Here is a 10,611-nt window from a genome sequence, read left to right as displayed (position 1 = left end):
CGAGGCAATTTTTCATTCTTCGACACTTTTCAGCTAAAATTGAGGCAGAGATGAAGGGAGTTAAATTTTTTTTCCCTATCCTTTCAATGGATGATACCGTGGTAACAATGGAGAGGTGCCAAGGTCAGGGCTCGTGGATTCCAATCTCAATTGGTTAAGAAACAAAACTTGGAAAGATAAGCATAGCCTGCTCAGATGGATTGATAATTGTACGAAATTGTACATCTAAATCACTTGAATAACATGTTATAAAAATGAAATTTCTTTTGAAACGGTGGGAGAATTCGAAACCTTAATTATCAAAGTAATACACTCCATTCTTATTACATTAATTAATCGTTGAGTGTTGTTATAAAACTTTACAGCACAAGGTTTTTAGGAAATGACATTTAGAATGATACAATGCATGCACTCACATATGGTATTATTGTTTGCAGTACTTAGGTTGGCCCCACATCAACCTTTTCTCGTACCACCATCGTATCAATCCAGAGACTTTTAGAACAACCACAATAATGTGGTTTTATTATAACCAACAAAACGTATTGCAAAATGTGTTTTGCTTACGAAATTAAGTATTTTGATAATATGGTTGAATCAACAAAATATATTGATATAATAATGTAAATTTGATAGATTACCTTCTTGTGTAATAGAGGTCAATGGCGAACCTAGCAATTTGAATCAATGGGGGCACAAAAGTATTAGAGGGTCCTAGGACAGCGCCTTATGATTTTTTTTTGGGTTCTATAAGTAATCGATTTATGATTATTGATTCCAAATATAAAAACACATTAATAATAGTTTAAAGCAATAAGAAGATACATTGTAAAATTATCACAATAGCATTCAATATGTCTCCATCTTTTATTTGCAAAGCCAATGATAATTCATATGTAATCCCCAACACAGTCAACATTAGTTCCAAATTAAAAATAAAATCAAATGATTGCAAGTATCTCAAAAGGTCATGTGCTGGAGGTTTTTTTTTTGTTGAATATGTAGCGTCACATGAAACAATTTATAGAATTTATGACGTTGAGTTGGGTCTAAACTAGTTAGTGGATTGGATAAAAATTAATGGCGGCCTTAAACTTTATTTGACATGTAATTAACTAATCATAGCATATTTAGTATTAAATTTATTTTTTCACTGGGGGCACGTGCCCCCCTAGTCCTTTCCACGTCGGTACGCCATTGATAGAGGTGGTGCCTAGTATTTATTTTTGGTGTAGTTATACGTATGGTTTAAATGAGACCCATATGTTAGAACTAACATGGAGGCCAACCATCTCTCATGCCCCCATGTTCTCCACAACAAATTACCACCATTGAGCAATTGCAATGGATGAATTTTAAGGGGGCAAGGATCCAATTTATTATCCCATTTGTTGAGCCATAGATAAAAAATGGTTCCAATGAAGCCAATTTGTTAGCTCTATTTTCATGGGACTAGCATGGGAAATGACAAATCCCATGCCCCCTTGTTGTCTCTTCAAGTGGGTCTCATAACAAAACAGACTTACATCTACACCAAAATTAATATTGAGTTCCACCTCTATTACACAAAGTAAAACCAACAATTTTACACTGTTGTATCAATATATTTTGTTGATCTAACCACATCAACAAAACACTTTTCCCAATACATTTTGTTATCATCAGCAAAAAAACTTAGAGTCTATTTTATTCTCATTCCCAAATATTGAGTCTCACCTCTATTACACAAAAAGTTAAGTCAACAACAATATATTTTGTTGATCCAACCACATCGACAAAACACTTTTTCCAACTTATTTTGTTGTGATCAGCAAAAATCTTATAGCCTATTTTATTCCCATTCCCATTAAAAGAAACAACAAAAGAGTTCCATCCCCCGTAAAATTGAGCCATTGTAGTTGCTCTACTACCATCTCTTCTTTGACAATGAAAGCCTACTTCCCAAAAATTTTCTACATATGAATTTATGTCAGGTACCTGCCACGCAGATAGTTGAGAGTTTGAGACACAAAAATTAGGGGAAAAAAAGAGTTAGGAACGAAAATTAAATGACGTTATACAAAAGTTATATCTGTTATTTTAAAGAGGCAGACAGAACATAAATTAAAACTTGTTGTAGAGGATTCCGCAAAACCCTAATTACTTTTTGAAGTTCGCGCGATAACACAATCTGCAACTTTGAGATTCCATTCTCTATCAATGGCGGAACTTCCGATCCTTCAATTTGAGGAGAAGATTATAGATACCGTACAAAAGAATCCTGTGACGGTTATAATCGGGGAGACTGGGTCGGGGAAAAGCACCCAGCTCTCTCAGATACTACACCGCCATCGTTACACCAAATCCGGAATCATTGGCGTCACCCAGCCCCGGCGAGTCGCTGCCGTCTCCGTTGCTAGGTAGAGTGTGTTTCGTTTTACTTGTGACTATGAAAGTTGCCCTTTACTTGTAGTTACCAATTAAATTAATGAATTTAAATGCGTTTTTCTTAAGATTCGTATAATGTTAGTTTTGTTGAATAATTGAAAGTTCGTTTAACCTGTTCACAGTTATCCAAAATAGTAAAAGAAGCATCATAGTCTTTGTATCCTCATTTTCTTGGCAACCAAACGGTTTATTAGATTTTGTTATTCTAATTATAGGTAATTATTCCGTGTACCTTATTGTTGGATAACCTGTGTGTCTGGCTAATTTATGTTTGAATTATCTAATGTGCATAGACGAGTTGCACAGGAGCTTGGTGTTCGGCTTGGGGATGAAGTGGGTTATGCCATACGCTTTGAAGATAGAACTTCTGAAAGAACACGAATCAAGTAATGCAACTAACTTGTTTTGAACTTTCAGTCTGTTGTCAATGATTTGCAGAAATTTTTTGATATTGGGGTTCTGAACTGCTCAGATATCTGACTGATGGAGTGCTCCTTCGTGAAAGTCTGTCTAACCCCGAGCTTGATCAGTATTCAGTCATTATATTGGATGAGGCACACGAGAGAAGTCTGAACACGTAAGATTTCTATCTTCTTTTTTTTCACAACTATCTTCAGCACGCACTATTTTGATTTTTTCAGCTTTTGGAATTACATGATACTTTTCCAAAATATGTCATCTTGACTGATTTTTTGAATCAACTTATTTGTGGGGTTTCAGAGACGTGTTACTGGGGCTAATGAAACGCTTGGTCAAACTACGCACTTCCAGTTTAAGGGTTCTGATCACTTCAGCAACTCTTGATGGTGAAAAAGTGTCGAAGTTCTTTTTGGACTGTCCTGTATTGAATGTCCCAGGGAAGTTGTATCCTGTGGAAATATTATACAGCAAGGAGCGCCCTACGAGTTATCTTGAGTCTTGTCTTAGAGTAGCTATTGGTATGTGTTGAAATATATATTGTTTCTTATGTATGTCTCTTTCTTGATAATTTCTTTTGTCATATTTGGTGGCTTCATGTTGTTTATGGAGGTTTTTGCTTGTGTTGTGTAATTAATTGGTTCCTTGCAGATATACATATTCGAGAGCCTGAAGGTGATGTTTTGATATTTATGACTGGACAGGTAAGTATTTTGTTGTATAATATTTTATGGTTAACTGTTTTCTACTGGACTATGATAACTTTTGATATGGGACTTTGGCAAATTTTGATGTTACCGCTTGTTGTACAATACTCCATGTTGATTCTAATGGTTCCATTTGGCATTATATAGGATGACATAGAAAAGTTGGTCGCAAAGTTGGAGGATAAAATTCGAAGCTTGGAAGAAGGTTCTTGCATGGATGCTATAGTCCTTCCCCTTCATGGTTCTTTGCCACCTGAAATGCAGGTAATCCTTTTATTTTTCAACATTATTATATATATAATATATATATCTGCCTAGTAAACTTCAGTACCTATTTTTCTCCCACTGCAATTATTGCATCTACTACTTAAGGGTTCGAGAATAGTTACTGTTTTAAATTTTAATATGAGGCATTCAAATAAAATCTCTCACTTTTTTTACCAGTATGTCATTCTCGTCTTTTTATTTGGCGGCAAGTGTCATGTAAACTTCTTGGTCAATTGCAGTGCACTTCCTTTACCTTTGTTCATAGTAATAATCATGGTGGTAGTGGTTTCCGGTTTCCATCAGCTTGCGATGTTAATGCATGTGCCAAACCATGGTGAATTGGTCTTGCTGAACAAACAGTTTCACTTGGACTGTATGAAGCTTTCTGACTTAGAAGTAATCCTCAAGAGCATTCTTTAGTACTTGTTCGTTCTTTCCTTCTTCTTTTTTTCTTAATGTTATCAGGCTCTATGCTGTTTTCACATTCACTTGTCAACCAATTAACGCCTAAGCAGTGGCCTTTGTTTCGAATTAATTGAGCACGAGGGTACTATCTAAGTTCATTGTATTTGAGATGCTCATTGTATTTGAGATGCAGATGTTTGGGGTCTTTAAGATATCATAACACTTTTTGGGTTGATGCTCATGTTTACCATGGTCGTGCAGGTGCGTGTATTTACTCCTCCACCTTCAAACTGCAGAAGATTTATTGTTTCTACGAACATTGCTGAAACTTCTTTGACTGTTGATGGTGTTGTGTAAGGAGACTTGACACTCGTAGAATTTTTTCCTTTATATCAGTGTTGTTTATTCTTTGTATGGTATCATCTTGGTTATTCTTTGTATGGTATCATCTTGTTTATTCAGTTAAGTGGAATACTTACACCGAGGAGTTAAGTGGAGTACTCACTGTCTTTATCCTAAGTCTCATGCGTTGAGCTCAATGTATTAATATGGTCCTAACTTGGCTCTCATGATTGCAAATTATGTTTGGATGACAGGTATGTTGTTGATTGTGGGTATGTGAAGCAACGGCAATACGTACCATCAACTGGCATGTACTCACTTGATGTTGTCCAAATTAGCAAGTAAGCACTTAATGCTTTAATGGACTTTTACTGTTAACAACATCCGAGAAGTCTCCATCGCAGCTTGTCTTCCATTTGTGGTTACCCTATGACTTAAATTTGAGTATATTTGTGTATTCTTTTATCTCTCTGAGCTTTGATTGGTCGGTTTTTCACCACCCAAGATCTAATTATCAAATGAAGGGCATTGATCTGATGAATTTTACATTCTGTCCTTCACTTTCAGTAAAGAATTATCAGATGTCTTTAAGTAACTCATTCCTGCACACATTTGCGTGCATTGATTGCTTGGAAGTTGGAAGTACAATGACCTCTCCGTATATTTGCAGAGTGCAAGCTAATCAGCGTGCAGGGCGAGCTGGAAGAACTCGTCCTGGGAAGTGCTATCGCTTATACCCCTCCAGAGTTTACGAGGAAGAATTCCTTGATGTAACGGTTCCAGAAATACAGCGATCTTCTCTCACTGGCAGCATTCTTTATTTGAAATCATTGGATCTGCCAGATATTGATATTCTCAAGTTTGATTTTCTTGACCCCCCTTCCTGTAAGAATAAATTCTTTCTTTTTTTATTAACTGGTCAGGCATACATTCAAACTTTGTTCCAAGTTCCATTTCTTCACTTTCTCCTCTTTTTCTGCCCTGCTCTGAACACCCCCCCCCCCCCCTCACAACCATGTCAGCATTTTATGTTGGAGGTGGATATTATTAATGCTGAATGGATTTGCTGCAGCTGAGTCTCTAGAGGATGCATTGAAGCAATTATATCTTATCGATGCTATTGATGAAAATGGATCAATCACAAGCATTGGGCGAACTATGGCTGGTATTACTTTTCTCTCATTACTGAGTGTTTGTTATTTATGGATCTTAATATCATCTAAAATTTTTTAGGAATAATGCTTGCTTTGTTGGGAGTGTGGTTTGAAATGTTATGCTTTTAGCTCCTTATTTTACTGTAAATGCTTGTGTAGCTTTATGTCTTGGGCTACTTCAAATCCATTGTTTTCTTCCACAACTTTTTCAGTGTCTTTTCTTATATACAGTGTATTTTCATGTTAATTGTTACTTTTCTTATACTATTTCTTGTTGTTTGAAATAATTTAGTATTTATTGGATCCCAATATCGAGGCATTCGCTACCTGATGCTGATGTTGATTTTTGAAAAGCAATTTATTGATGTTGATATTACTTTTGGTGTATAAATGACTTTTTTTTCCTTGTTTAATGCAGACCTTCCTCTAGAACCCTCACTTTCAAGGACATTAATGGAGGCAAATGAGTATGGTTGTTTATCCCAAGCTTTGACTGTCGTTGCCATGTTGTCAGCAGAAACAACGTTGTTACCTGGTCGAAGGTTAATTCATTGCGAATTTGCTGCTTGACTCTATGATACTTTGTGCCAATAACTATCAAACCCATATGCTAAGTGTACATTACATTTTGATGTCATCACAATCTTATTGAGCTCATGTCTGACAAAGCAAAAACTGACTGGCGTTTGACTATATGATATGGTTGTCTGTGATTTTAGATGTTTGGCCAAATTTTGCGTTTCTTGTTGTCTTTCATCAATTATTGTTTGCTACTTAGTTTATCTCTTCGGATCTGTGCAGCTTTTGGGACTTTTTAACATTGATGGCATATTGGGATAGGGGTGTGTGTTGTCTACTTGTCTGTATTTTTTTTGTCCCTCCCCCCCCTCCCATTCTTGGTCAAAGTTGCAAAAGACTTCAGACAATGATATCGCTATCCGTTGCTTGTGCACGCAACAACAAGACTTCCTTTTGTTGATTCAAGAATTAATACCCTACTCAGGATGTTTGTTCCTTCCTTTAGTGGGCAAGAAAAGGATATTGACAAAGGATTGCTCATGAATAGTAAATCAAGCATCATAGACATGCTGACATGATTGTACGTGATATATTTATGTTTGTTCTGTAACTAAACAGTTGTTTTGTCTATATTCACTTGGGTCTTGAATAGCTTTATGACGATATAGACGGAGTGTTGTGTTATGATCTCATAATATGCTTATTTCGCATGATTAAGACATGTACAGTTAATCTAGGAAATCTTGATTGCTAAAATATGGACCATTTAAACTTCAGTTTTATGGTTGACATCCTTCTTGTGGCCCAGGAAGGCATGTACAGGTGAACATGTGACCCAGTGGTAGAGTTGTAGGGGTGCAACATAGAGGGCACAGGTTCAATTTCTAGAATTAGGCGCTCCACATATGTGGACATATTATGTGGGGTAAGATCTGCTTACATCTTGCATTTGCCCGACCCCGCCCACTATGGGAGCTTTGTGCACGGGTGTTTTTTACTTTTACTATCCTTCTTGTGGGATAGTCTTACGTTTGTCTTCCATGCGCTGGACGCTCTTTCGTTTTTTCCGTATCTAGTTCTTTTGGCCCAGTCAATGACTAATTTTACTGAAAAAAAGGATTTGAAACTTGATGTTATTACTGGTTCCATAGAATTGAAAATGACATTTGATACATCACAGATGTTAAAAAAAAATCTTTCACATTCCTGAATACCTCATCCTTGAGCCAATAAAAGTTCTGTGTGTATGCAGCAAGGGGGCCAGCAAGGGTGCTGAAAAGAAGAGGAAACACACACCCTTGGAACTTCCTGATGGCTCTGGTTGGGGTGATCATATCCAATTGCTGCAAATTTTTGAGCAGTGGGATCAAAATGGCTATGATGTTGATTGGTGCAAAGATCACGAGTTGCAGGTAATTCTGCCTTCCATTTTAGAAGATGTGTTATATGGGAACACACTAAGGATGCGTAGGTTTTACTTAAATCAAACGAATAAATGAAGTTGATGTCTGTTGTGCTTTGATAATTTCCATGTGTAAAGTTTTTGGAGCTTACATATTGTAGGTGCGAGGGATGATGTTTGTCAAAGATGTCAGGAAGCAATTATGTCAGATAATGCAGAAGATCGCCAAGGGTTGGTATTTTTTTTGAGATGCTTACGTGCGATAACATGTGGTGCAACATAGAGGTCACAGGTTCAATTCCTTGAAACCCCTCTCCACATTATGTGGGGGTAAGGTCTGCGTACATTATGTATGTCCCCGACCCTGCACACTATGGGAGCCTTGTGTAGTTTTGCAGGGATGCAATCTAGAGGTCTCAAGTTCAATTCCTGGAAACAACATTTCCACATATTATGTTAGGTTATGGTCTGCTTACATCCTGTCTATCCCTGATCCTACCCACTGGAGGAGCCTTATGCACGAGAGTTTATCTCTTCATATATTATATGGGGGTAAGGTTTGCATACATCATGCATGTCCCCAATCCCACCCTCTGTGGAACCTTGTGCACGGGAGTTGTTTACCTTTTTACCAGTTATTGGTATGGTCTAGTTGGCATAAGTAATGTTTTCCCTTTTTTAATCTTTTCTTGCAATGCTATTCTTTTAGGTTATGTGCATATAAGTTGATGCTTTATCTAGAAGTTTGCATATTGTTAATTATTCCTTTTCCACCTGTAGGGTTTTATTTACCTACCACAAGGCCTTTTCCATTGATGCTATATGTTGTATATGAAAAGCAGGATCATTAGATGTACGACCAAAAGAAAGACGGAAAGAAAGCCGTCAGGATTATAAGGATTTGAGGAAGGCTTTATGTGTTGGTTATGCCGGTCAAGTTGCTGAAAGAATGATACGCCACAATGGCTATCGGACAATAGGTTTCAAGTCCCAGCTAGTTCAGGTATTTAAATTTTGGCTTTGTTATAGGTCAGAGATCTATTACTTATGGGGGCATCTTTATAATTTTGTAAATTTGATATGATGTTTGAAACACCAACCCATGTCAGTTTGGGGACATTTCGATATCAATGAAACGTCAAAGAGTCCCTGACAACCTTGTATCTTGCTTGTAAAAACTGTTGTGAAGGATTCATTTCCTTGTGGTCTGAAATTGGAAAAACAATAAAGTAGAGTCTATGAGAGTATCTCACCTTCCATTTGTAATTTGTGATCTTGCAAGTTAATTGTTGTTTCAAATATATTTGAATGCTTTATTCTTTTTGGCTTTAGGTGCATCCATCCTCGGTGGTAAGATCAGATGAAGAGGGCATGCTCCCAAATTATGTTGTGTACCATGAGCTGATTGTCACATCTCACCCATACATGCGCAATGTGTGTGCTGTAGAGATGCCATGGGTCACACCCATTCTAAAGAAGCTTGAGAAGATTAGTGTCAGTAAACTGAGGTAATTTTTACCATTTCTCTACTTGTTTCGAAGAAGTTTTTGTTAAGAGAATAGCAAATTGTTCTATTTATTACTCTATGGGAACATATCTTAGCTTGCCCTCGTTGCTTGTGTGATAAGCAGTGGAGGATCTGGTCATGTTGGAGAGGAGACAAATCGAAAAATCGTGGACTTGCCCAAGAAAGACATGAATGTTCAGGTCCCTGATGACCATGAAAGTAGAATTCAGGCTGCTAAAGAACGCTTTCTTGCTCGGAAGTCGAAGAAATGAGTTATCAACTCACAGCATATTGAGGAAGGAGCACAAGTCACTTCTCCTTTTTTACAGGTCAAGGCTTGCCAAATTAAAGCAATTATCAACCTGGGATTACTGATTGGTTTCCAATATTTTCTGGTAAAACCACATGTACCATTCGTGAGACACACGTCACAACTTGGCAGATGGTAGTGTATTCACAGTTTTACATGGACAGGTACTTCACCCTTCTTTCTAACACATGGAAATAACACAATTCGCTGTTAGGTCGAATTTTTAACAAATAAAAGCTGTCAAAATTGTACAAAATCTCAGATTTCGAAACACTTTTGCTTCTTCCATCCATAATGCTAACCACATGGTTTACACTATTTATCTTTTCCCTTGTAATCCTTTGACTGAGAAAAATCCCCATATATGGAACAAGGCAACTTAACTTTGTGTAGTCGTCACACATACCTGTATTATTCATCCAATCATGAACAAATTGTGCCTTTTTAGCTTTATTAATGATATGGTATTTTTGATGTGTTTTTAGAAGCTTTGTGGAAGTTCCCTTTCATGTCTGGCATCTTTCTAATTTTGAGAAGCTCATAAAGAACGCTCTTGGATATTTTAAATTAGTTAGCTTGGATTTGTTGCTTGTCTACAGCAATAAGGTTTGTTGAGTTGTTGCCAATACCAGCAAGCGATTACTGTTTGAGAGGCTGCTGACTTTCTAGAGGAGCACGAACTTTAAGTGCAAGAAAGTCCTCTCCCCGAGAATTAGATCCCCTATCTTGTGTTTGTAAGTATATGTGATGGCAGATAATGCATTGATCAAGCTCTATGGTTGTTGATGACCATGCCTGGAATACAAAAAGGGGAACTGAAAGTTGGGGGAGAGTTGAAGGCCTAGTCAGTCTGAAGCAAACTCTGAAATCATAGATTGTTTTGCCAGATTTTGTGCAGAGGAATGGACTGAATCGTTTGTTTTTTTCTTTTTCTTTTTTTTTTAAGTATATGAAATTATTAACAACTGATTTTTTTCTCTTGCATTTGTTCCCACAAACCATCACATGAGCTAATGTAGTAAAAAATTTCTTAGACTGAAGCTACCTTTGCCTTTTGTTTTGTTTTCAATGCGTTCGATTTTCCGAAATGATAAAAAAAATTCTACTTTAGGTTTTCCTTGCATTCTATTTCTGGATGAAGAGGAGATTGAATC

General features: G+C 36.9%; 1 protein-coding gene across 4 annotated transcripts; it reads left to right on the top strand.

Moving 5' to 3' along the window:
- Positions 1-2,073: 2,073 nt before the first annotated feature.
- Positions 2,074-10,497, top strand: LOC120007912 (probable pre-mRNA-splicing factor ATP-dependent RNA helicase DEAH4). 4 transcript variants are annotated; one of them, XR_005470265.1, is made up of 17 exons: positions 2,074-2,399; positions 2,721-2,813; positions 2,900-3,004; positions 3,148-3,365; positions 3,496-3,548; positions 3,699-3,815; positions 4,485-4,576; positions 4,820-4,906; positions 5,236-5,450; positions 5,638-5,730; positions 6,138-6,261; positions 7,491-7,650; positions 7,802-7,871; positions 8,483-8,643; positions 8,973-9,148; positions 9,272-9,621; positions 10,057-10,497. XR_005470265.1 is itself a non-coding variant. In XM_038858396.1 (16 exons), exons 1-16 carry the CDS (start codon positions 2,200-2,202, stop codon positions 9,417-9,419), a joined length of 2,112 nt encoding a protein of 703 aa, XP_038714324.1. In that variant the 5' UTR covers positions 2,074-2,199; the 3' UTR covers positions 9,420-9,937. The 4 variants fall into 4 exon arrangements, 2 of the variants coding, with proteins under 2 accessions (XP_038714324.1, XP_038714325.1); XR_005470264.1 differs by having other exon boundaries at positions 9,943-10,497; XM_038858396.1 differs by lacking the exon at positions 10,057-10,497 and having other exon boundaries at positions 9,272-9,937.
- The last annotated feature ends 114 nt before the right edge of the window (positions 10,498-10,611 follow it).

Source organism: Tripterygium wilfordii, chromosome 10 (assembly GCF_013401445.1).
Source record: "Tripterygium wilfordii isolate XIE 37 chromosome 10, ASM1340144v1, whole genome shotgun sequence".
Classification (NCBI taxonomy): Eukaryota; Viridiplantae; Streptophyta; class Magnoliopsida; order Celastrales; family Celastraceae; genus Tripterygium; species Tripterygium wilfordii.
Note: the sequence above shows the minus strand (reverse complement) of the source record. Positions and strands in the feature narration are given on the sequence as shown.